The sequence below is a fragment of the Salmo trutta genome, chromosome 8 (assembly GCF_901001165.1).
Source record: "Salmo trutta chromosome 8, fSalTru1.1, whole genome shotgun sequence".
Taxonomy (NCBI): Eukaryota; Metazoa; Chordata; class Actinopteri; order Salmoniformes; family Salmonidae; genus Salmo; species Salmo trutta.
The window spans coordinates 25417487-25444928 of NC_042964.1; the positions used below are offsets into that span (position 1 = coordinate 25417487).

Here is a 27442-nt window from a genome sequence, read left to right on the forward strand (position 1 = left end):
CCTGGCCTGTCTGCTGTCTATCAGCTATTCCTATTGGTTCTTATCGATTCAAATTGATGCAGCTTTAAATGCTTTTATGTGTGGTATGATTGATAGTCAGCCTATTGTCACTACGAATGGTGGATAGAGGGCAGGATAGACCTTAGACTGGTAGATTATACTGACCTGTAGTAAAAATGTGCACACAGAAGAGTAGTGCATTGGGAAATACCAAAACACCTTGTTATAGGGGTGGCGCATGCAAGCAGATGAGAAAATGTGGCTAGGATGGAAGAAATGCTATAGTAAAACCTGCAAAATAGCAAATGTTAACCAGGAAAAAAATAGGCACAACCCTCCCCTGTGCCCAATAAAAAAAACGCACAACCCTCCCCTGTTTTGGACCACTTCTCCCCCGAATAAATTGTGATCTGTCCCTAATTTAGTTCAACCAGGACAGTTCCACGTCTTTGACGGTTTTGCCTCTCTATGTCCATGCATTCTTAGATCTGCATTCTTGCATGACTGATCTATTAAACATCCTGAGAGTGAGTTGCATAGGCTACGATTTAGCCTGCTTTATTATCTGCGCAACGACCAGTCAATTATAATCCACCCAGTGCTAGTGCACAAACGTGTGTGCGCGTGTACTTTATCTGCGAGCCTCGCTCTCGCCACGAAACTGGCCTGAGAGGAAACAGTGCAGCGTCAGAGCCGTGCATCAACACTCCCTCATCCCCAAACTGGACGGTGCAAAAGGTCTCCCCTGAACTCCAACAGCCGCAGCGGCTGTCAACGTTTTCAAATTGGGGTTCGGTCCAATATGGCGACAGACGGATGGAAATACTGATGACAGTCCGAAAGATCGCCTCGATTTGTACGATGGTAAGGCATTTTTTTCTGTTTAAAACGTTATTTTCTATGCGATTAGCTAGTTGGCTAATGCTAGCTAACCTGTCGAACAGGACATGACTGAGATTTTCCAGAAAGTTGGTTAGCTAGCTAGGCACATCTCTCTAGAGAAGCAAACATAGGTGGCTGTTATTGATGCGTTTAGTTGTTGGGTTTCAAGAAGGCAAAGTATCACTAGACTGCACGGTCTTTTGATATGGGTGGATCAACAGGGGTAGCTAACTTTAGCTAGTTAGCAAATAAGAGCCAGCTAACTAGTTAGCATATAGCCTAGCCACAAGCTAATGCTAGTTTTATCAATACCACAACGTGTTGACAGTTGGCTAGACAAGTAACGTTAAATTTAGCTAACTAACTTAGGTAGTTATGTTGCTTTCTCCGTCATCTTAGGCGTTTTATTTGATAACGTATTTTATGCTAACGTTACTAACACTAGCTAGCGAAATCATATTGGTCAACCTTTAAACTTCAACTAGCTAGCTACATTAAGGTAACTGAAATATTAGCCAGCTACTGAATAGATGCTTGCCAGCAACATTTATCTGGCAAGTTAGCTACCTACATAGTGAGTTAGCTGTGTTCTGCTAATCTCGCTCTATATGTATTGTTTTCATATACCTCAAGGCAGCAAATGAAATGTGAAATCCGTTGCAGAGGTCAGTGCTTGTTAGCTAGCTAACGTTAGCTTGGGCTTCATTGGTTTGTTATGTAGCTATCAGCAGTAACTGAATTCTATGGATTGAAAGAACGCTGGCTGTGTCGTTCAATAATTCCATGAGAGATGCTCCACCTGAAATGCAACTCAACCAATTTCTTCACCTGTCCCTCTGTCAAAACATCAAAGATGCCAGGGAACGTGCCACCCTGTGTGACATAATCTTACTCTCACGGTTCCCCATATTGACAAGTGACAGGTTCTCTACTTCGCCTACCAGTCGCTGATAAAGAGGTGCATTATCCGGTGACAGATTAAGTTTGAACCTGTATTTCATCCCTCTGCCGCTGCACCTCAGCCGTATCAGACCAACAGCTAGTTGAGATGAATGGCAGGGGTGTATTCATTATGGCGATTCTGTAACAAAGCATTTTGTCTGTTGCACAACCTTTTGCAACAGAGGCCTTTTACTCCAAACAGAGAACTTTTTGCTCATTTCTATTGGACAAATTCAGTTAGTTCTCTGCTAGTGATGGATGGATGGGTGTGTGTGTATGTATATGTGTGTATATATTTTTATTTGTTTATTTATTTATTTATCACACACATCATTGGTTCCTCCCCGTTTCTTTCAATTTATTCTTATTTGGTTATTAAACGGTAAACCTTTGCAAGATGTAATGAATGCCCCCCCAGATGTCAGGGAGAAATCTCACACGCAGACTTTTTTAATTAAGAGTGTGCTGAGTGTGTTTAAGCCCTGCTACTGCTAGTCATATTCATAGCCTTTGGTTTTCATTCACAGGGGTTAGCTAGTCAGTACACCGGCATCTTCAGTCTGCGTCTTGTAGATCGGTTGCATCGTATGGAAACATCACACATGTGAGACAAGCACACCTTTTTAGTTATTTCAGTCAGCAGTGGTCATTCTTATATGACAGAGCATCATAATAAATTCATAAATGTGTAGTCATGGATAAAGACTAGGAGGACCATGCCTTCTGTCCCAAGATGATACTGGACAGGTCTCGGGCAGACGGTGCACTTGATACCATGTAAAATCATTACGTAACGATATGTACCAGACCCAGGGGTCAAATGGGATTGGTGCGGATACAGTCCAAGCAGTGTGTAAGGCAGGCCTTCAGTGAATCTAACTAGGCTATATCCCAATATTCATACTAGTAGACCTACTACATGATATGCTAGTAGCCAAGCATACGAAATAGTGTGAGCGCAGTTCTATAGCCAATCTAACTAGGCTATATCCCAATATTCATACTACATGAAAAGTTATTAGAGCATACTAAAAAGTATTCTAGTGTGGAATCTTTATGGCACTCTTGGCTAGAATACATGGCTGATGGTATGCACTCCCTTTGACTCTTACTGATTTGTAAGTCACTCTGGACGATAGATGGTCATTTAGCAGACACTATGTAAATGCAATACTTTACTTTCCAGGGCGCCAATGCCTCAGCTTTGGAGAAGGAGATCGGACCGGAACAGTTTCCAGTTAATGAACACTACTTTGGGTTGGTCAACGTAAGTACCGACACCAACAATCTAAACCATAGATGTTGGTCATGTTACAGTTGAAGTTGGAAGTTTACATACACCTTAGCCAAATACATTTAAACTCAGTTTTTCACAATTCCTGACATTTAATCCTAATAAAAATTCCCTGTCTTAGGTCAGTTAAGATCACCACTTTATTTTAAGAATGTGAAATGTCAGAATAATAGTAGAGAGTGATTTATTTCAGCTTTTATTTTTTTTATCACATTCCCAGTGGGTAAGAAGTTTACATACACTCAATTAGTATTTGGTAGCATTGCCTTTAAATTGTTTAACTTGGGTGAAATGTTTCGGGTAGCCTTCCACAAGCTTCCAACAATAAGTTGGGTGAATTTTGGCCCATTCCTCCTGACAGAGCTGGTGTAACTGAGTCAGGTTTGTAGGCCTCCTTGCTCGCACAGGCTTTTTCAGTTCTGCCCACAAGTTTTCTATAGGATTGAGGTCAGGGCTTTGTGATGGCCACTCCAATACCTTGACTTTCTTGTCCTTAAACCATTTTGCCACAACTTTGGAAGTATGCTTGGGGTCATTGTCCATTTGGAAGACCCATTTGCGACCAAGCTTTAACTTCCTGACTGATGTCTTGAGATGTTGCTTCAATATATCCACAAAATGTTCCTTCTCATGACGCCATCTATTTTGTGAAGTGCACCAGTCCCTCCTGCAGCAAAGCACCCCCACAACATGATGCTGCCACCCCCGTGCTTCACGGTTGGGATGGTGTTCTTCGGCTTGCAAGCCTCCCCCTTTTTCCTCCAAACATAACAATGGTCATTATGGCCAAGCAGTTATATTTTTGTTTCCTCAGACCAGAGGACATTTCTCCAAAAAGTAGGATATTTTTCCCCATGTGCAGTTGCAAACCATAGTCTGGCTTTTTTAAAGTGGTTTTGGAGCAGAGGCTTCTTCTTTGCTGAGCGGCGTTTCAGGTTATGTCGATATAGGACTTGTTTTACTGTAGCTATAGATACTTTTGTACCTGCTTCCTCCAGCATCTTCACAAGGTCCTTAGCTGCTGTTCTGGGATTGATTTGCACTTCTCGCACCAAAATACGTTAATCTCTAGGAGACAAAGCGCGCCTCCTTCCTGAGCGGTATGACGGCTGCGTGGTCCCATGGTGTTTATACTTGGGTACTATTGTTTGTATAGATGAACAAACCTTCAGGCGTTTGGAAATTGCTCCCAAGGATGAACCAGACTTGTCGAGGTCTACAAATTATTTTCTGAGGTCTTTTGATTTTCCCATGATGTCAAGCAAAGAGTCACTGAGTTTGAAGGTAGGCCTTGAAATACATCCACAGGTACACCTCCAATTGACTCAATTGATGTAAATTAGCCTATCAGAAGCTTCTAAAGCCATGACATAATTTTCTGGAATTTTCCATGCGGTTTAAAGGCACAGTCAACTGAGTGTATAATCTTCTGACCCACTGGAATTGTAATACAGTGAAATAATCTGTCTGTAAACTATTGTTGGAACAATTACTTGTCATGCACAAAGTAGATGTCCTAACCGACTTGCCAAAACTAGTTTGTTAACAATACATTTGTGGAGTGGTTGAAAAACGAGTTTTAAGTACTCCAACATAAGTTTATGTAAACTTTTGACTTCAACTGTAAGTTTCCCAGCATGCACCTGCACAAACACTATATTTAACCATAGCTACAGTACCATGGTACAGTAACATGGATTTTAGTGTTAGTATTTGCTTTTGAATTAAGATTGAATGACCTTTTTCCAACTATTGTAACACGAGAGTTATCACATGCTCTCACACTTCTACCTCTCTCTCCTCACTCTCCTCTCCTTTCGTCTTGTCTCCTCCCTCTCTCCTCTTCTGTAGTTTGGGAACACCTGCTACTGTAACTCGGTGCTGCAAGCCCTCTACTTCTGCCGTCCTTTTAGGGAGAAGGTCTTGGCCTACAAGGTCCAGCCCAGACGTAAAGAGTCCCTGCTCACCTGTCTGTCTGACCTCTTCAACAGGTAAAGGGGAGAGAATGTGCACCACTCGTAGACTCTTGCATAAACACATGAAATTGTTCTTGGAACCAAAAATAGATCAGATATGGGAAAAGAAGTTACCATTGAAACTTTGTTACAATTTTCTTTCACTCATGGCAACATATCCTGTTCAACAGCATCGCTACACAAAAGAAGAAGGTCGGCGTCATCCCTCCCAAGAAGTTCATCTCCCGTCTGAGGAAGGAGAATGGTGAGAAGGATGGGAGGGGTGCAAAGGAGAATGGAGAAAATGTAGCGACCTTAGACAGCTCATTACTCTTCCTTCATCCCCTCTTTCTCTATCCTCTTCTCTCTCCAGAGCTGTTTGACAACTACATGCAGCAAGATGCCCATGAGTTCCTCAACTACCTCCTCAACACTATCGCTGACCTGCTCCAGGAGGAGAAGGGCCAGGAGCGACAGCAGAACGGAAAACTGGTACAGAACGGAGGAGGTGGGGGGAGCAGCGGGACAGGAGGAGGAGAGGAAGGGGAGAAGATACAGCAGACCTGGGTCCATGAGATCTTCCAGGGAACCCTGACCAACGAGACGCGTTGCCTCAACTGTGAAGCTGTAAGTGGAGGGAGATCCAAGACGGAGGCTGTTAATGGGGAGATGAATGGGCCTGAGAGCAGTAATTGATGCCGGGCTGTGCTAGTTTCTCGACACTATTGTAATGGTAAAGGCAGATTCAAAATGGAGACTGTCATTGGTTTTTAAATGAAGGAGAGGAATGGGGCCAGGAGCTGTAATTTATGCCAGTTTCCTATTACTGAACAGTGTTTAAACAGAGGTAGATGTCACCAATGTTGTGCTTGTCCAGGTGAGCAGTAAAGATGAGGACTTCCTGGACCTGTCTGTTGACGTGGAGCAGAACACCTCTATCACGCACTGTCTTAGGTAGGTGTGTGTGTACTGCCAGAGAGAGGGCGAGAGAGCCACTGTGGGGATAGAGAGGAAAATATAAATAAATGAATGGATGGAGGAAAAACTGAAGAGTTCAGTAGGCCGAAATAAGAGGAAGCGTTATGAAAAAGTCCCAAGTCATACATATGCCAAATGACATCACTTTGTGGATGCTCCAGAACTCATCTGTGTGTGTGTGTCTTCTTCTTTTCTCTCCACAGGGGTTTCAGCAACACCGAGACACTATGCAGTGAATACAAGTACTACTGTGAACAGTGTCGGAGTAAACAGGAGGCACAGAAAAGGTGAGCTGGCTGGTCTCTGTGAAAAACGTGGCCAAAAAGTGCATTTAAATGGCAGTTGGCGCAAACATGCAGTAAGTAGGTGATTAGTAGACAGGATCGAAGCTTGCCGGTCATACACCTAAAGAGGTTTAAATACTAACATTAAAGGCCCAGTGCAGTCAAAAAAACTTGATTTCCTGTGTTTTAATGTTTCCCCACTGAGGTTTGAATAATACTTTGTGAAAGTTATAATAATGCCCTTTTAGTTTAAGAGCTGTTTGAAAAAAAAAAAAAACACCGGAAATTTCAGCCTGTTTTGGTGAGAGGGAGTTTTTCCATTCCATGTTGACATCACCATGTGGTAAATTTAGTTAATAGACCTATAAGAAAGATTATACAACTCATTGTTTGGATGCTGATTGGACAAGCAGCGTTCCAAGCCGTGCTCTATTGGCCGTCACAGGCACGCTATGTCTGCTAACAGTTCCATCTGAAAATTATCACTCTGCCGCCATAAGAATATCATGTTGCTGTCCGAATCATCTCTTGTGTTTATCACACATTATTTCCCCTTGCTTCCATCCTAGCATTTAGTTTGGTACAGCGAGATTAATATAAGTCTCCCTGTCTAGACTTGGAAACAATCCTTCACTTTTGAGTGTCAATCTCTGTACCATACAGTGAGGGGAAAAAAGTATTTGATCCCCTGCTGATTTTGTATGTTTGCCCACTGACAAAGAAATGATCAGTCTATAATTTTAATGGTAGGTTTATTTGAACAGTGAGAGGAGCACACACTTAAAGGGAGTGCTCCTAATCTCAGCTTGTTACCTGTATAAAAGACACCTGTCCAGAAGCAATCAATCAATCAGATTCCAAACTCTCCACCATGGCCAAGACCAAAGAGCTCTCCAAGGATGTCAGGGACAAGATTGTAGACCTACACAAGGCTGGAATGGGCTACAAGACCATCGCCAAGCAGCTTGGTGAGAAGGTGACAACAGTTGGTGCTATTATTCGCAAATGGAAGAAACGCAAAAGAACTGTGAATCTCCCTCGGCCTGGGGCTCCATGCAAGATCTCACCTCGTGGAGTTGCAATGATCATGAGAACGGTGAGGATTCAGCCCAGAACTACACGGGAGGATCTTGTCAATGATCTCAAGGCAGCTGGGACCATAGTCACCAAGAAAACAATTGGTAACACACTACGCCGTGAAGGTCTGAAATCCTGCAGTGCCCGCAAGGTCCCCCTGCTCAAGAAAGCACCAATACATGCCCGTCTGAAGTTTGCCAATGAACATCTGAATGATTCAGAGGACAACTGGGTGAACGTGTTGTGGTCAGATGAGACCAAAATGGAGCTCTTAGGCATCAACTCAACTCGCCGTTTTTGGAGGATGAGGAATGCTGCCTATGACCCCAAGAATACCATCCCCACCGTCAAACATGGAGGTGGAAACATTATGCTTTGGGAGTGTTTTTCTGCTAACGGGACAGGACAACTTCACTGCATCAAAGGGACGATGGACGAGGCCATGTACCGTCAAATCTTGGGTGAGAACCTCCTTCCCTCAGCCAGGGCATTGAAAATGGGTCGTGGATGGGTATTCCAGCATGACAATGACCCAAAACACACGGCCAAGGCAATAAAGGAGTGGCTCAAGAAGAAGCACATTAAGGTCCTGGAGTGGCCTAGCCAGTCTCCAGACCTTAATCCCATAGAAAATCTGTGGAGGGAGCTGAATGTTCGAGTTGCCAAACGTCAGCCTCGAAACCTTAATGACTTGGAGAAGATCTGCAAAGAGGAGTGGGACAAAATCCCTCCTGAGATGTGTGCAAACCTGGTGGCCAACTACAAGAAACGTCTGACCTCTGATTGCCAACAAGGGGTTTGCCACAAAGTACTAAGTCATGTTTTGCAGAGGGGTCAAATACTTATTTCCCTCATTAAAATGCAAATCATTTTATAACATTTTTGACATGTGTTTTTCTGGATGTTTTTGTTGTTATTCTCTCTCACTGTTCAGATTAACCTACCATTAAAATTATAGACTGATCATTTCTTTGTCAGTGGGCAAACGTACAAAATCAGCAGGGGATCAAATACTTTTTTCCCTCACTGTACATGGAGAGTGAATGGTCCCCAGACAAGATGAGACAACATTGTTTGAGCCAGGCAAAATCACGCATCAACATCATCATCATGGACATATCCAAGTAAATGACGCTGTCGCTTCGGGCCGAACATCGCCATTTACCTGTGACTGTATTCATGATACAGCTCTGCCTTATTGCTTAAGTGTTCCAAACCTCTCTGCCTATAAAAGCTCATTTTCTTTTACCCAGAAATGATTTATTGAGATTTAAAAAACAGCTGCGTTGGATCTTTTAACCCTACTCCTTCCCTCTCTATATCATATATTATTATGTTCTTTGTTATTATTAGGATGCGTGTTAAGAAGCTCCCTATGATCCTGGCGTTACACCTGAAGAGGTTTAAATACATGGACCAGTTGCATCGCTACACCAAGTTGTCCTATCGCGTCGTCTTCCCCCTGGAGCTCCGCCTCTTCAACACCTCAGGAGACGCCACCAACCCCGACCGCATGTACGACCTGGTCGCCGTGGTCGTCCACTGTGGAAGGTAAAGGGAGAGACTGTGCGTGTGTGGTCGCTCGCTCAGATTGTGCCAGAGATCTGTGTGTGTCTGTTTTTAGACTGTTTCTCTCTCGCTCTCCCCTTGTCTGTCACCTTTTCAATATTTCTCTGTTTCTGTCCATCTCTCTTCTCTCCTGCTCAGCATAGTCTTTTAGTTGTACCTCCTGTCTATAACGTGTATATCTATGTTCCTCTCTCTCCAGTGGTCCAAACCGTGGTCATTACATCACCATAGTGAAGAGTCATGGATTCTGGCTCTTGTTTGATGACGACATAGTAGAGGTAAGGAGAGCTCGTCTATACGAGTGATAACTCTTATCTCTTTTTATTTTAAGGGATGTTTTCCTTCAATGAGTCTATATTCCGTATGTTCAAAGAGAAGCGTGAGATGCTGATCAGATGTGGTACATGGGACCCTCAAACACACAAGCTGTGTTTTTAGTTGTAAATATGGTATGAAAGCTGGAGACTGGCAAAACAGAGGCTAAATTAACTGTAGGTACTCGCAAATTCCCAATAAATGTCTCCAACGGCACCTCCAATAACGACCTGTTGTCAACAAATGACACCATCTATTTTTATGGTATAAACTAGTAGTTTGATTCTACTCACTCATTCACAGCATCCATAGAGACCCATCAGAGACCTATTCCAAGCTGCATTCCAGTCCATCCCCCTACTACATACCAGACCTGGGTTCAAATATGATTAGCAATCCAGGCAGGCTAGAGCAAACGCTAAAAGTATTTGATCCCTACTCGCTTCCAATGTTGTCTGGAATTCCATCATTGCTCCGCTTCGGTCGACCCAGATAGCTCCAGGTGGCTGTGTTCATAATGTGGAATCTTTATGAATAGGGAGCGGGAGACAGACTGGAAATACCAGTTTTAGATAAGTTAGTAGGATGAGCCGAAGGGGTGGGGGGGGGGGTTCGTCGTCTTCTTTCTGTCCGTGTATGGTAGTCTAGCTTTCTGTCCTCTCTCTCACACTCACCATAATCAACCTGCTTTTCTCAGGTAATGAGAATGCATTAAAACATGGCATAGCACACACTATGAAATACTTGAAAGTCGAGTAGGCCTACTGCGCCTGGTGAAATGCTTTCAGTCCAGGTCACGTTCAGGGAATGAGTCCGCACAGTAGTAGTACATGGCTCTGTTTCAAATGTACCCACAGTGTAGAGGTATGTTATAGCAATCGAGGGGCCTGCTTTTTCCACTTCGGGTAGACACTTTCCATAGGCACAGATCTAGAATCAGCATACACTCAGTTTACCCAGCGTAAACATTAGAGTGGAACAATGCAAAACTGATCGTTGATCAGTGTCTAGGGTTTTTCCGCTATGGAAAGAGTCCCATTGTAACATCTGGTGGATGAGCAGAACCTGGCTGAGTGATGAAGTTTCCACTGGGCTTTGAAAGACACTGGTCTCAGATCAGCTGTGGGTTTACCGTCTAATGATTAAAGGGGTAGTTAGACATTTTGGCAGTTAAGCCCTTTTCTCTACTTACCCATAGTCAGTCTAGATGTCCAGTCATGAGCTTATACTAGTTACAATGGCTCCAGAAAATACCTTAACTGCACGTGGAGACATTAAAAGGGTATCCATGAGCTAATCTGACTAGGTAAGTAGAGAAATTGCCAAAATGTCAAATTATCCCTTTTACACTAGAACTGCTGGGCCTCAAGGGAGCCCCTTCAAGCCAATCATTCTGACTGCAACATTCTAACAGTATAATTAATACATTTAATTTGGGGAGGTGCGTCTTTCCCTTTCAAGACTATTCGATACGTATCTAGATACTTCGGCTCCGATGTGATATAGGAACGATATGTTTTACTTTTGAAACGATTTGGTTTGATTGGAGAACGAATCGATGCGATACGATTTGATGCACTAACATTTCTTGCATAAGCACGTTCATTTTCCTTTCTCTACTGAGAAAATATATAAACCCAACATGCAACAATTTCAAAAATTTTACTGAGTTACAGTTCATAGAAGGTAATCAGTCAATTGAAATGCATTTATTAGACCACTAATCAATGGATTTCACATGACTGTGCAGGGTCGCAGCCATGGGTGAGCCTGGGAAGGCATAGGCGCACCCACTTGGGATCCAGGCCCAGTCAATCAGAATGAGGTTTTTTCCCCCCAAAAAAAGTCTTTATGACGGACAGAAACACTTCTCAGTTTAATCAGCTGTTTGGGTGGCTGGTCTCAGACGATCCCGCAGGTGAGGAACCTGGATGTGGAGGTCTTGGGCTTGCGTGGTTACATGTGGTCTGTGGTCGTGAGGCCGGTTGGACGTACTGCCAAATTCTCTAAAACAACGTTGGGGGTAGCTTATGGTAGAGAAATGAACATTCACTTCTCTGGCAACAGCTCTCAACATTCCTGCGGTCAGCATGACAATTGTATGCTCCCTCAACTTGAGACATCAGCACATTTTAGGGTGGCCTTTTATTGTCCCTAGCAGAAGGTGCACCTGTGTAATGATCATGCTGTTTCAATAAGCTTCTTCATATGCCACACCGGTGGATGGATTATCTTGGCAAAGGAGAAATGCTTACTAACAGGGATGTTAACAATTGTGTGCACAGAATCTAAGCGAAATAAGCTTTTTGTGCGTATGGAACATTTCTGGGATATTTTATTTCAGCTCACGAATCATGGGACCAACACTTTACATGTTGCATCTTATATTTAAAAAAAATAAAAAAATCTGATGTATCCCATGAGCTGGGCCTCTGAGCTGGATCTGTCTGAGCTTACTATTTTGTGGATATGTCTGAGCTTGTTGAATTATGTATGCCTATGGTGTATGTACCATGTAGGAACCTGATGTGGGTCCTAGAGGAGACTAGGTAGCCATCTACCACCCCACTATATCGTTATACGGTATACTACCCTATCAAGCAAAAAGGCAGTAACTAATAATTTGGTCAAAAGTGCGCTATGTCATTTTTTCTACATTAAATACATGCTAATCATGTGGACAAATATCAGGCCTCTATTGTGTTTTGGAGACAATGAAGGTCATGTTAGCAGTAACTGCATTAAGTTACTGTGAAACCAAGGTAAATAAAATACATTTTTCTCAGTTCCACGCTTATGAGCAGCAAATTTGACAGACTGACTTGTTGGGACGGTGGCATCCTATGACTGTGCCATGTTGAAAGTCACTGAGCTCTTCAGTAAGGCTGTTCTTCCGCCAATGCTTGTCTATGGAGATTGTGCTCTATTTCATACACCTGTCAGCAACGGGTGTGGCTGAATTAGTCGAATCCACTCATTTGAAGGGTTATACACAGTTTTGTGTGTATATTGTGAATCGCCCAAAAAACATCGATTTTTATGCCATTTCCCCCAGCCCTACCTGGATTGTACAATATTTGTCCGTTATTCTTTTTTTAAATTCTTCAAGCTCTGTCAAGTTGGTTGTTGATCATTGATAGACAGCCATTTTCAAGATGCTGTAAGTCAACTGTAACTAGGCCACTCGGGAACATTCAAAGTCGTCTTGGTAAGCAACTCCAGTATAGATTTGGCCTTCCGTTTTTAGGTTATTGTCCTGCAGAAAGATGAATGTGTCTGTTGGAAAGCAGACCAGGTTTTCCTCTAGGATTTTGACTGTGCTTAGCTCAAATTCTTTTTTTTTAAATCTCAAACTCCCTAGTCCTTGCCGATGACAAGCATACCCATAACGTAATGCATCCACCACCATGCTTGAAAATATGAACACAATAGCGTTTCCATTAGTTTGGTACTGTAGGCTATGTAAAAAATGCATTCAAGGGCATATGTCTTGGAATGTGGTAACAGCAACCAAATGTGATATACACCAACCACCAAGACGCACGGTCAAATATTATCAGTAGCCTACACATTATAAGCGCCAAGTGTGCTTGATAAATAGTGAAAATCAGCACAAAAGCAATAATTGCATTATAATGAATAGAAATGTCGAATTGACAGCAGTCAAAACTATTCAATTGTTGTCAGCTCGTGCTTTCATGGTGTGCGTCTACTAGGGTTACAAATCCTCGGGAACTTTCAAGAAATTCTGGTTTTCCCGAAATTCTGGTTGGAAGATTTGCGGAATAAGCAGGAAATCCGGAATCCTATTGTAAGTTCCAGGAATTTTGCACCTGTAGCGTCTTCATGCAATGGCATCAGTTGGAGCATATCCGTGTCACATAAACAAACAAACCAAAAATGTGAGTGCGTTGCTGATGTAGGTTTAATTTGCTTGATTTGTCGGGCCTGCTCTCTGTGGTAATCAACCTGTAGCATTGTCACCAGCTTGTTCTATAGAAATGGTGCCATGCCTTCTTCTGTCCCTGCCTCGCAGTTTCATTTGGTGGTGGCGTCGACACCTGTTCCGTGCGCGCCTTTCTGCACTTGGGCCTCGGCGGTGTCGGTCAGGCTGAGGCTCAGAATCAGAAGAATAATCATCAGATGTCATGATTCATTTCTTCCCCGCCATCGGAGTCATTTTCATTCAGGTTTTGTAGCAACTTGAACGCGGCAGCATGTGCATCTGTCTTAGTCTTCGTGCGTCATTTACAATGGCAAGTTCTCGCTGTGTACTCACAAGTAGGCCAGTGTAGACCAATACGATTCAGTGGACTGTTATGTTGGGCCCTATTAAAATCTGCGTTGTGGACAGAATCCAGACATTTTAAAGCAGGGTTCAACAATATAAAGACATTTATTGAAGTTGTTAGAAAATGTATTAATATGCCTAAATTTGATAAGACATTAACAAAATGCATCAGTGATCTCATATTTTCCTTTAACTTTCTTTAGAGGCAATGCAGGAATGCCCGGGCCTCTGTGTGTGCGTTTGTCTAGCACTTTTTGTGTAGCGTCTTCTGGTAAATGGAAAGGCTTTCCTAAAAACCTTCTCATTTTAAATGTTAACTACAAAGTAGCTAGTGCCTACTTGATATCATGATGGTTTGCGTCAATGCAGTGGCGATTTGTTTAGCAAACTCTGCAATCACGTGTATGCTACAGAAACACCACTAATCAAAGAGTCTCTTGCTGGTGTGCAGTTAAATTAAAGGATGTCTACACTCGTAAATGAAAAGTTTTTAGATTTCTTTTTTTTCCAGACCTCAAAAGTGTTCTCCTTGTGTGGTTTAAGCATTGTTGAGGATTTAAAACATCCAAGTTGGTTGTTTTTTCCATTAAAACATTTTTTTTTTTTTTTTTGAGGGAGTAATCCCCGTTTTTTTTAGGTTAACGGAAACCTGGAGAAAACAGCACTTAGGAAAAAAATAATGGAATTAGGCAAAAAATACAACTGATTTTAATAGGGACCTAGATATAGCATACATGCGATTTTGCGATTATAATTAGAACAGATCAATACAAAGAATGGGCCTCCCTCTTATTCATTCCTAATTGGTGTTTACATAATTTGGCATTGTTTTCTCCCCTCACTCATCAACTCACACATTCTCCCCATCATACTTTAACTTCATTTATTTAATCTGTTATACTGTATGTGTAAAAATGTTTATGTTAAGTTTCAAGGCAGTTATCAACTGGGCACAGCACCTTCAACTGCCGGTAGAAGGAGGGGTGACGGGAAAACATTCAAAAAAATGACATTCCTCCTAAAACTGATTTTATAACTCCAGTTCTGTTAGTGTTATTAAGATTCTAACAACGACAATATGTTACATAGACTTATTTACGAAAAGTCAAGGAAGGAGGGGGCCATACCTTTTCAAAAATGTCAGTGAGAATTGTTTTAAATTCATGAGCAGTCAAATTACTGCTTTAGCGGTTCTAGTGTAAAGGTTGGGGTTTGGAGAAGGTAAGCTGATCCTAGATCTGTAGCGAAGGGGGAACTTGGAATGGGAGGGGATAGAAGAGTAGACATGGCTGCTGTGGGTTTGTTTTGAATTTCTTCTCTTCCTCTCTCTTCCTCCTCTCGCACGCAGTCCACTCCAATTTCAGTTTCCAGGAGAAAGGGAGAGGTACCTTTTTCCTCCTGGAAACTGACATTGGAATGAACTGCAAGTAAACATTGCTGCCTCACTACTCTACCCTCACAACTGGTAGATGCACTACTGATTTATTCTCTTTCCTCTGAGGGGATCCACCTTTGTTCTACCACAAAGATATATTCTTACAGATTTCCAAAACGTGTATGACACAGAACACAGTAAAAAGATAGGGCTCTGGCCAAAAGTAGCGCACTATATGGTGAACTCTGTCGCTATATGTTTGTGTCGTGACAGACACAAACATTTGCGATTTGGTTCTGCGATTTATATGGGGAATAGTAGGCTGTCATTTTGCGATTCGGCCTAACCTTAAACTCTTCTCCTCCTTTTATAGAAAATCGACGCCCAGGCGATCGAGGAGTTCTACGGTCTAACGTCTGACATTTCTAAGAACTCTGAGTCAGGTTACATCCTATTCTACCAGTCCCGGGACTGAACCAGCAAATGGCAGCGGCCCAAGGCTGAAACGGGCCATTGGGATTGGGACTCAGCATAGAGGGGAGGGGCTTGGGCAGCCACAGGCCCTGCCTAGCCCACCACCTGTTTTTTAAATATTCAGGCTTTACAGCGGGAGCTGTGGAGCGCCGAGAGGATGCTTGGAGGAGGATCTTCAGCAGACACGAGCCAACGATGCCCGAGCAACTGATCAGTTGATATGACATCGTAGAACGAAGAGCAGGTACCGGGGATTATGTTTCGTCATCCCCCCCCTCTCTCTCCTCCTTTTCATCATCATTGTCTTTTTTTGGGGTTTGACAGCAGATTAGCAATATATGCTGTGTTAGCTTGGCTAGCTCTCTGCTTACACGGTGTGCCGTTACTGATGTGGCACCATTACTGGTGTGTCATCAATTATTGGTGTCCTTGTCATATTTAGTGCCACTCAGAGGGGCTGAACAGGATTTGGGATTGATGAAAAGTGGAGCTGCCATTTCCTGAATGTTCTCAATACTTTGTTGCCAGTTGTTGTTAGTTTGGAGAGTGGGGTGGAGAGTTGAGTTTGGTCCCTTTGCAGCTCACCGGGCCATATCTGGCAGTGCTTTATTATATCATGGTTCAGATGCTGAAAGCTGCACATCTATATTACCATCTGTTTAAAGGGACACACATATATGCTCTCTAACTTCCCCCTCTGGCTACAACAGCAAACTACAAATAACCTGCCAACCAGATGTTTATCTTATATCCGTCTGCTAAGCAAGCAAGCATCTCATTGGTATCAATGGCTGTGCTTCAAATGACAGCATATTCCCTATGTACTGCACTCTATAAGTAGAGCACTATATATGGAGTAGGCTGTCATTTGGGACATAGCCCAGCCATCCTCTTTGTCGTCTTTAACGCTTTATAAACCTGATTGGCTGCTGCAACATTAAGCTCCTCTTCCTGTCACCTGATATGAACCTTCCAATCAGAGCCTGAGGTATACAAGCGTTTCCTGTTCATTTTTTGGACCGTACAAGTAAACCAAACATAGCGGTTGTTTGGTTTATAATATTAAGTATGTGCTACACTGCCAGTTGGGGTAATAAACTTAACGTCACTCTTTTTTAAAGGCTTTGTCCCAATATCTATTCTAGCACAATACCAAGTATGCAGTCCCAATACATTCTAAGTAATACGCTGGTGTAGGTATTGGAACAGTGCCTGTACTCTCAACAGAAAGATAAATTGATTAAGGCCCACTATTTATAAAACGTCTGAGCAGGAGTGCTGACCTAGGATCAGTTTAGCCTTTTAAATCTGATCCTAGATCAGCACTCCTACTCCGAGAAGCTTTATGAATAAAGGCCCTGATCCATAGCTCTGACATGGGAGGTGTTTATGTTAGCTCGGCCCAGAGTGGGACCTGTATTAAGTTGAATGTAAGACTGTCTGCCGTTTTGAAATATACAGTACGAAACTGGCTGCTTATTGGTTGGCCCATACTTAGGGCCTGGAGTTTTTACCAATCCTGACCAGTACTAGATATATTAATAATGGCACCCGATTCTCTAACACACTGTGCTATTTTTGACCAGGTCTCCTAGGGATTCAGCTGTAGTCTATGACTAGGGTCCAGAGTTTTTTTCTTAAATCTCAAACACACCCCACCAGTTGGAGACCTAGGCACCCTATTCACTACATAGTGCACTACCTTTGTCCAGGGCCCTAGTGGGTATAGAGTGCCATCTTGTGTTTTTAGGCTATACTCGGCAACCATATATTAATTCATATTTTAACGCATAAACCATTCCTTTATGTGAACTGAAATCGAACTAAGACATGCTGCTTGTTTTTAGGGTTAACTAATTATGAATATGAGGTTGACATTGGTGAAGGACTAAAACGAAACCTTTTTACGTTGTGTATAGAGTTGCAAAACTCCGATAACTTCCCCAAAATTCCAAGGTCTTCCGGAAAATCCCATCTGGAGGATTCGCAGAAATCAAGAAGAAATAAGCTGGAAATCTGGAGATCCTAGGAATTTGTGGAAAATTACCGGAGTTTTGCAAACCCTAACTAAACAGATATTGAAGGGCAATTCAACCACGTTTTCATTATCTTCAGCACAATACCATTGTTTACCTATGTGAAAAATGCGCATTTCTACGTTTTGTAGGAAAAAAATATAAAGTTAAGTTCTACACAATGACATCATTAAAAGTTAAAACGGTGATTTCCTAACTCTTGAGATTTGCAGTGAAGTGGGGAGCAAGAAAATACCCTCCCTCTGGCAAATCAAAATATTTGTAACATGCTTGTTTTCCAACAATGCAGAGAGGAGAAAAAGGAGAACCTGATAGAAAAATAATAACATGAGGAATAAATGCACAATGAGTAACTAACTTGGTACCAGTACCGAGGCCAGAAAGTCTTTGCAGGTTTTGAGAAAAAATAATTGTACTTTAATCCTACCCTGTGATATCACAGAGAAGCGTTCCCCCCCCCCCCCCCCCTTGTCTTTTTAACCAGAGATCATGGAAATGTGCTGTTTTCGCATATGTTGACACTGTTATGATGTTGGAGATATGAGGTTGAAAAGTGGAGGAATTGCCCTTTTAATGTTAGATTGTGTGACTTGCTACTCTAATTAGAACGTGTTTGGATTGTGGGAGAGCTAAACTCATTAATGATTGAACTTAGGCTATTACGATCTAGAGTATTTATCTAGTACACTCTTCTAGGGTTCACTCTCACTGGCTGACTCCCAAATGGAACCCTGTATCTTTTGTAGTGCACTACTTTTCACCAGAGCCCATAGGGAATAGGGTGCCATTTGGGACGCACACTCTGTCTACCCTGTCTGTCTGCGTCTCTGTACTCCCTAACCTTTGGTGTGTGTGTAGTAGGTGAGTGAAGTGAGGCGTGGCATACCAGAGGTGTGTGTGTGTATATATAAACAGTGGTTTGACCCCTTTTTTATTCAGTTTGTTTGGGGTTGCTGCTGACAGTGCAGCTTGCGCGCACACACACACACACACACACACACACACACACACACACACACACACACAGCCAATTCTCACGCTTTGGTTGATTTGTGTTTGAAGTGAGTGATCGCGAGCACACCCCACAGGACACGCATGGCTGGACACAGTACAGAGAAACAGGAAATGTTGTTTAGATCTAGCAGCTTTGTATGTAACTAACAAACTACACTGGTCTGCAATGCGTCCCGTTTTGCTTCCTGGGTGCGTTATCAATAGTCTTAACGTGGTTTCCTCGCCTTGTCTCCTTTCCTTCATCTGCAGTGACGTGTAAAACCTGGGTAGGGGACAGCAACATTTTCTATCCATTTCTAGGTATTTAGTTTAACCAGTCCAGTTCTTTTCACCTCAGTGTAGATCATTGGTAGTTACTAATATTTCAGAGGGAGACACTTTAGTAAAACAAAATCACTGGGCGAGCCACATATCCATCAGAGAATGGGGGTAGGGGGTGGTCACAAAGTCAAATTGTACATTATATTAAATTGATCTATACATGATATTTAAGACACTATTAACAGACCATCAATCTATTTGATTCTCGATTTTTGGACACTTGGAGGTATCAGAAACAAATGCATCAGGAAGGTATTGGAAAGTTCAGGAAAACATCAGGGATGATCATCAAACAATGCTATAAGATAATTTGTGGAGAATCGATTCATTTCCCTCAGTTATTCTGTGCAGATTCATCACTCTCCCTTCTAACAAGCCCTGCACAGCTTTGTAGGCGGTAATCACTCCAACCGTTCAAAATCGACAGCCAAATTTGTAGGAACAACGATTTCAAGATGCGCTAGAAACAATTTTTGCTGCTCTGTATGTCCCAGCCGCTAATAAGGTTGCTCACGTAACCAATGACTATGACCGGTTTAGGTGAAGGAAAGGACACGAGGATAGGTGATGGAGAGGAGGCTGTTCTTTTTCTTCTAAAGAAATTCTGTTTAAGTACTGACACATACCGATTGTGTCCCAAATGGTACCCCATTCCCTATGTGTTGTACTACATAGGGAAAAGGGCACCATTTGGGACGCATACACCACCATACTTCCATAAACTTGATGAGGGGTAGTGATGGTTTAGAAGACACGGGTGGGAACCAACACAAATTAAAACTAGGGTCTGAAGTAATTTTTTTATTTTAAGTACAATTATTATTAACTTTTTCCTAGATGTTCACTTTTTTATATATATTTTACTAATTTAGACCTACCATTCTTGTGTAGGCAGCTGAGATGAATGGGGTTGTGATTTATTTGGGGTTATATTTGAGAGAATGTTTGTGTCCCAAATGTCACCCTATTCCCTATGTAGTGCACTACTTTTGACCAGGGCCCATAGGGCTGTCAAAAGTAGTGCACTATATAGGGAATAGGGTGCTGTTCAAAAGTAGTGCACTACATAGGTAATAGGGTGTCATTTGGGATGGAGACATTGAAAATGTGTAAATATAAAGATGTTATTGGAGTTTAATTAATTGCTTGCTTGAAATAAGAGGTCTATACGATTGATCATATTCATTTACGACCAGGAAGTTTTTCCTCATCAGGAAAAAATCCCTGGTCTTAGAAACATTACCTGGGGTGGTAATTTCATTTCAATCCCAGTCAACTAAACTTGCCATGGGGGATTTGTCCACAAGATGTCCATTTCACTTCTTTTAACTCGCCAAGAATGTAATAGGAATTGAACCCGGCACTGCTCTAAGTTGAAGTGCACTTTGAGAAGGGGAGGAGTGTTTTATTGGGGTGCAGAGAGATGTCGCGGCCCGGATGCAGTGAAAATTTGTATGTTTGGAGGGGAAAAAAGAATGTTTTGGTCTCAACTTTCTCCAATAAATAACTGGTTTAAGAAGGAAAAAGCCTCTCTCTCTCTATGTGTGCGCTGGTTCTGTTACATTTTCAAAGTAGAACATTTACAGAACTTTACTGGTAAAGCTGATGCTTTGTTTCCATCAGGGGTTGCTGCTGTTCTACACGGTCATGTCTTTTCCATAAGTAGATGACATTCCAAAAACACAGAATTTCCCCAAACATTACACAAGGGATATACAAGATTCTTCTTGCTTCAGTACGCTATGAATCAACAACCCTGTTTTGTGTTTCTAAATCTGTTTACCCATAAGGGTTCCCCCCCCCACTGGATTCAATAAAGGATAACGAAGCAACAATTGTACATTTAATTCAGATCACGTACATAGATGCATTCCAAGATACAAGAAACACCTGTAAGAAAATAGACAGTTTGAAATCTAGCTACACCTTGAGGGGATATTGCTTGCTTGTTTGCAAAGTATAGAAAAGTATTTCCAAGAAAAATTATCTATAATGGTACAAGAGTTAAGTAGAGATTCATATTTACAGGATAGCAAGCACCTCATGGAACAAGTCTTTTGTTGGATGTCAATACTGCAATTCAATAAGGTCCAGAACAAATACAGAGACTGGATGCACACAAGCCTACATATTTTTATATACATACAAAAAACAGACAATACTGCATTTACGTGGTAGGGACAGGTTTACTATAAGAAGTTGTCTCAATCCTCAGCCCAATTGAATTCTCAGGTAGTTATTGAATATATATATATATATATATATGGGCTCTCTAATGGCCACATTGTCCCTGGTAGTTAATTATAATAGTCCTGTAAAGCGTGATAAGTTCCATACAGAAACGATGTATAGGCCCTACAAGAGGTACACCCCCCTCCCCTTCCCAGAAGACCTTTTACCAGAAGATGAAGCAAACGCATTGAACGATTATATACTTCTCTGTACATATGAAAAATGTCACCTTGTCATGGCAACCAATGTTTCAAACCCAATATATGAGATTCGAGAAAGCACTTGGGATTGAGTTAATTTCCCGATTGCGCCGACACGTGAAGCGGTTAACGTGAATGCAGTCTCCGCTAGCGTGGGAACGTTGTCTTTAAATGTCAATCGGGCTGCAACGCAGAACTTTACGAATTGAATCGAGCCCATAGTCTTCACGGTTTAAAACACGGATGTATTTACAGTGTTGCCCGTCGTCTCCTTGGTCTTCAGCCGCATCAAACATGAAGTGTTCAGTTAGCCAACAGAGGGTTCAGAATATAGATGATCATAAAGGATACATCCACTGATGTTTCTTTTTCTGGCTGTTTGGATGGAGCTCGGCGTAGTGTCACGAGAGATCATGGATAATTTGAGGGATAGAGGGGAAGGGGACAGGCTCTATAGTAAAAAATATAAGTTCACACGTTACAACAATGCGTGTGCGCCGTCTACGTTTGCACTTGTATGAATACGTATAAACACTACTCTACACCAGTGTCCCTCAACATGGTCCAACCACCTCCCAGCCACCCAGAAATTACAATAGGGCAGACCAGACAAAGGCATGGTGGGCCAGTCCGACCATTTCTAGTCCTAATCCACCCTGCACCCCCCCCCCCCCCCAGTGTTCTATCCTGTCATACCATGGTCTCAGACCCTGAGCCCTTGCCTGTGAAGAAGTCCCAAAAATGACTTGTATGACTAGGAGAGGGTTTCTCTTTCTCCTCCTGGGGCGTCTGCCTCACCCAGATGCTGTTTTCCCCCTGTCCTCCCAGGCTGGAGCATGAGGCAGCCCCCAGGTTGAAGCTCAGACCTTCGCCCAGCGGAGCCCTCCGTTCCTGGGCATGGTGTTGGCTGTCCTCTGGGTGGACTCTGGAGCTACTGGAGGGCTGGGCCAGGCTCAGTAGGTTGTGGTGGGAGTGGAACTGTCTCATCTGACCAATGGACTTGGACGGGGTCTCGTTGGAACCTGGCAAGGGAGGGATTTTATTTTATTAGGATCTCTTTTAGTCCTGAATTGGACTAATCTTCCAAGAGTCCTTAAACATTAAAATACAATTTATAATACGATCACATTTTCACATAACACACTGTTACAGACATAAGACACTGACATATTGACCAGATAAATACTCTAAACAGTCTGAAAATATAGGTTGATTCCTTCATCTACCATAGTCCTGCACAACCTTCCAATTTATTATATTTAAATGGTTCTAAAGTATTTTTTGAAGTTTCTGGTTTGCTCAGATAAATTATTCAATTTCATTATTGCTCTGAATCGAAATGTTGTTTTGCCTATTTTTCTTTCATGTCTAACACAGATGGTGGACAATCTATTCCTAGTATTTACTGAATGACTGTCTCTTACCAACTGAATACTCTTGTGAATGGAGTTTGGCTGTTTTAAATGGTGTACATTGTGTAATAAAATAAGCATTTTTTTCTCTCCAATTATTTTGTTGATGAATTACCACCCAAGAGCATTGTGCATGACTACAACAGAATAAATCATATCTCTACCTAAAAACAATCCTTGCTGCTTTGTTCTGTTCAGTCCGCATCCTCCTAATTTCACTTGCTAATGTATGTCTCCAGACCACAGAACAGTAGTTCACCTGACTCCCAATTAATGACTGGGTTGTTTGCTTAAGAATATTTCCCGGTAAATATTTAGCTATCCTTCTGATCGTGCATGTAGTTGTAATTATTATTATTTATTTTTTTACATTGGGTTATTTGAGACGACCACGATAAGCAGTTGTCTAGCTGGACCCCTAGTACTTGGTTTCTGACACTCAATTTGTACTCACTCCATAGTTAATTGTATCCCATTCTGTGTTGGCCTTTTCCTGGTGGAACAGACCAACATAACCTTGGTTTTCTTGGTGGTCAAAACTAGTTTGTTCCAGCAAACCGACTCCCTGATATTTCCCAGATCTACTGGTAGAGCTTGGTGTACCTGTTGAACCGATTATCTTGCTGTATAAATTGTAGTTTCATCTGCAGATATAGTAGCTTGAGTTTCAGATAAGACATAAGGAAGGTTGTTGGTATATATTAAGTAAAGAAGTGGCCCAAGGCAGCTGCCCTGCGGTATTCCACAGTTTAAAGCATGAGGGGAAGAAAACGACCCATTGATATAGGTGGACTGTTTCCCGTCAGTTAGATATGACTGTACCCAATTCAATGCTGCCTCCTTAAACCCATAATGAAATCATTTTGTCAAAATTATTTCATGATCCACAAAATGAAATGCACTAAAATCTAAAAGTAGTACACGCACAAACCTGCTATTGTCTATAGCATTGAGCCTCTGATCAGTCATGTCAACTAATTCAGTGGTAGTGGAATAGTTTTTGCAATAAGCATGCTGATTGGCTGTGATCAGATCATTCTTTTCCATGTACTCCCATGTGTGTCCACTCACAATACCCTCCAATATCTTACTGAGTGAAGGGAGTAGACTAATTGGTCAACTATTGGCAGGAGTAATCGGTTCTTTGCTGTCTTTCAGGATTGGACACAGTATATTTGGAAATGTCCTCTTTTCCAGTGATCCAATTAAATATGTATTTCTGCGGAGCTGCATTCTGGGTAGCAGCATAGCGAAGTAAACGTTATCCATAAGATCATAACCAAATTTACCATTGGGTAATGACTTCAATAGGATGATTGGCAATATCAGCTGGTTTTGTTATTGTTCTGCCGTCACCCTCCACACTAGATGGGCATGATGAGATAGATGTACCAAGTAAGCCCTTAACTGTATTCCATACCTTTTTAGAATCATTTTTACAATCAATAAAAGCATTGTTGTAAAATATAGTTTTTTTTCTTACGATTTAATTTAACTGCATGATTATGTGGTGTTCTATAATTCTGTTAATCAATTTCTAGTTTAGAAAATGCCTCACCCAATCCATGGAAATGGACAAGCCCCAACTGTACTCTTTCTTACTGGGGCATGATGGTCCGTTACCTCAGTGAGCAAATCAATAAAACATTCTGAAGCGTGATTTAAATCATTCTCTAGATAAATCAGCTCCCAGGGTACAGCAGCCAAATCATTTTGAAATAGATTATGATGAAATGTTTTAACATTTCTCTTGACCAAAATCCTTGGGGGTTTCTTTGGAACCTTGGTGTTCATGGTTATGGCCACAATATTATGGTCTGTCCAGCCCACTGGCATTGATCTGGCTCTTAAGGATTGGACCCTTTTTTTCAATTTTCGCCTAAAATGACATACCCAAATCTAAATGCCTGTAACTCAGGCCCTGAAGCAAGGATATGCATATTCTTGGTTAAGCATTGCAATGGTATACTACAGAAGATTAGATCAATGCATGTGTCTGAACGGTGACCCAACTTAGTTCATGATCTAATAGTATCATTAACCATTTGTTTCAAACCACAGTTCTCAGGATATCTCATTAATTTAGTACTATTTGAATTATTATGATCCTTCCAATTGATATTAATATCACCCAAGATAAATACATCTCTGTTACTATCTGTGGCCTGGTCAAACCCAGTGCATAAGTCATCCAGATAGACCTCCTAGCTCTAAGGTGTCCTATACACACATCCTACCAATATGGATGCCTGGTGAGGCAGATGTACTTGAGCCCATATTGCCTCTATTTGACATACCTTTTAAGAGGAGGGATGACCTTAATGTATATGATTCTGAATGTACAGTGCTACACCCCGATCATTCCTATTCCTGTCCCTTCTAAGTAGACTATATCCATTAATGTTCATTTGCCCATCATTTGCAGATGCATCCAAATGCATTTCGGTCAAAGCCAAAATACGAATATTATTTATGTTGACAAAGTAAAAAAAAAATCGAATGTATTTTGTTAGGAAGGCTACATACATTAACCTGAGCTATATGCAGCCCTTTCCTTGTCAAGTAAAGATCAATAGAGCATGTATTCGCTATAGTTGAAGTTGGCATGATACACTACAACACAAACTCAAACTTGAACATTGGATTAAAATAACCAGGATTTACTCTAGAGTACCCGATACAGTTTCCCATTGATGTAAAGTTTATCCATCACCAAGGAAACTTGTTAGTTCAGGTAACACTTTTTTTCTTTTTTCATTGATCTCCGTGGGGGAAGTGATCATTCATTCCAAAATCAGTGTTTCTGAGTTCTCTGCCCCTGCTCTTTGCCATTTCCTTTTGCTTAACATTTTCAAAACCTGCCATAATAGCCCTGTGGCCTTTTCCCAGAGGCCTCTGGGAAAAGGCTAAGGACTCTGGAGAAAGGGGACACTATGGACTCTGGAGAAAGGGGACACTAAGGACTCTGGAGAAAGTGACATCACGCACGACATCTGTAGGCAGTTTCAGTTGAGTTGACATAAAGTCTCGGACAGTGTCCTCACAGCCTCTGTTGTCATTCTCCGATATCCATGAAAATATTAGTTTGTCGACAGTGTACATCAAGCAAGGTTTCTTTAAGTTGTTTGTTCCCCCTTTGCTCCACCTTGCATGAATAGAGTCTACAGTACCTTTCAGCGCCGTGTTTTCTTTCCTTAGATCATCAATCTGACATTGGCTGAATTCTAGACTGGCACATAATGCATTGGTGTCCTCTCGTAGTATATCCAAGATATGAAGTTTGGCAAGCCTTTCATTGATGGATTTCAACAAGTCAACATCCATATCCGTAAACCTCTCCCCACTCGCGCCCTCTTGCTTGGGGATGGTTTGATGCCATCGTTGCTACCGTTTGGCCAACTTGGCTTTGGTTTGTTGATTGGGTTTGTTGTCCTTAACAGTACTTAAATCCTCTAAAACCAGTGACATTGTGTTATTACAATGTTATTAGAATGTTACTTTTATTACAATGTTATCAAGCTCTTACTATACTGATCTTATTATTCTGTTAAGGCCCACCCCCCCCACAAAAAACAAACGTTTTAATCTTAATCATATCACAATCAACTTTTAACAGAAATATATTAAAAAAATATATTTTATTTTTTGGGAAATATTTTATTACAATATGCAAATTAGGCGATGTTCAGTAAATATGTCCATATTTGCATATCACGCAAATCTATTTTTCTGGGCACTGGATGAAGTCAGCTTAAATATTTTGGTTTAATTTTGTTAAGACACACTCCAGGACAGGACTTGTCCAGAGTGGCTTGCGGATGAATACCTTTTTAATCTTGCTATCTGTAAAATACAAAAACGGACGTAAAATGCATTTTTGGCACATTTTTCACCAAAGAAAATGTTATCTAGAATAAAACATTTACAACATATCAACAATTCCCTCTGAGCCAGTTTTTTTTTATTTAACCTTTATTTAACCAGGTAAGCTAGTTGAGAACAAGTTCTCATTTACAACTGCGACCTGGCCAAGATAAAGCAAAGCAGTGCGACAGAAACAACAACACAGAGTTACATGGAATAAGCAAGCGTACAGTCAATAACGCAATAGAAAAAACAGAAAGTCTATATACAGTGAATGCAAATGGCATGAGGTGGTAAGGCAATAAATAGGCCACAGTAGCAAAGTAATTACAATTTAGCAGATTAACACTGGAGTGATAGATGAGCAGATGATGGTGTGTAAGTAGTGATACGGGTGTGCAAAAGAACAGCAAAGTAAATAAAAACAATATGGGGATGTGATAAGGGAATTTATATGCTTAAAGGTAATGATTAAAGAATTCCACCCTGAAACGTAACTATTAGTTTATGTAGCATGTATAATGAATAATTAAAGTACTAAATCTAAGTCCAATAAGGTTAGGTAGAGACATGTGAGGGAGAGAAATGTGTGTTTGTGTGACTAAGAAGATACCGAGAACAATTAAACTGTGTATGACCTGACCTGGCTAGAACTCTGAGAAACTTACGACAGGGAGTCCTTTCAATGTTCCTCTAATCTCGGGGGAATGGAACTGCCAGTTTGGTAGTGATAAACAGTGGTGAGAAGGATACATCCTACCTACTGTTCGTGTGTGTGTATGTGCGTAGGCTATCTACTGTTTGTGTGGAGGTATGTGCGTAAGTAGGGAGTGAGTTATAAAATGGCATGTCTTTGTATTGTGGACTTCAGAACGTTCTCGTGAATAAACTGTACGAACCTGCCTAATTATTATTAAACCCAGCGTC

At 41.6% G+C, this 27442-nt stretch overlaps 2 protein-coding genes across 3 annotated transcripts in view; one reads left to right on the top strand and one right to left on the bottom strand.

The window, feature by feature from the left end:
• Positions 1–453: 453 nt before the first annotated feature.
• On the top strand, positions 454–20333 carry LOC115198591 (ubiquitin carboxyl-terminal hydrolase 12). Its single transcript, XM_029760641.1, has 10 exons — positions 454–864; positions 3011–3091; positions 4970–5109; positions 5265–5338; positions 5447–5700; positions 5951–6027; positions 6255–6338; positions 8766–8963; positions 9181–9259; positions 15336–20333. Exons 1-10 carry the CDS (start codon positions 817–819, stop codon positions 15435–15437), a joined length of 1137 nt encoding a protein of 378 aa, XP_029616501.1. The 5' UTR covers positions 454–816; the 3' UTR covers positions 15438–20333.
• A 304-nt stretch (positions 20334–20637) lies between these two features.
• The window catches only part of arhgap36 (Rho GTPase activating protein 36), a 97334-nt gene continuing 90529 nt past the window's right edge, over positions 20638–27442 (bottom strand). For both annotated transcript variants that reach the window (XM_029760640.1, XM_029760639.1), the window contains exon 13: positions 20638–22261. In XM_029760640.1, coding sequence (XP_029616500.1) covers positions 21930–22261 — 332 coding nt within the window. In that variant the 3' untranslated portion in view covers positions 20638–21929. The remainder of the gene's footprint in view (positions 22262–27442) is intronic.

Bases quoted from the DNA above. Each gene is read 5' to 3' on its own strand.
- LOC115198591 (XM_029760641.1), top strand. From the start codon at position 817: ATGGAAATACTGATGACAGTCCGAAAGATCGCCTCGATTTGTACGATG. The intron at 8,964-9,180 runs GTAAAGGGAGAG...CTCTCTCTCCAG, and splicing joins GTGGTCGTCCACTGTGGAAG to TGGTCCAAACCGTGGTCATT. The intron at 9,260-15,335 runs GTAAGGAGAGCT...CTCCTTTTATAG, and splicing joins TTGATGACGACATAGTAGAG to AAAATCGACGCCCAGGCGAT.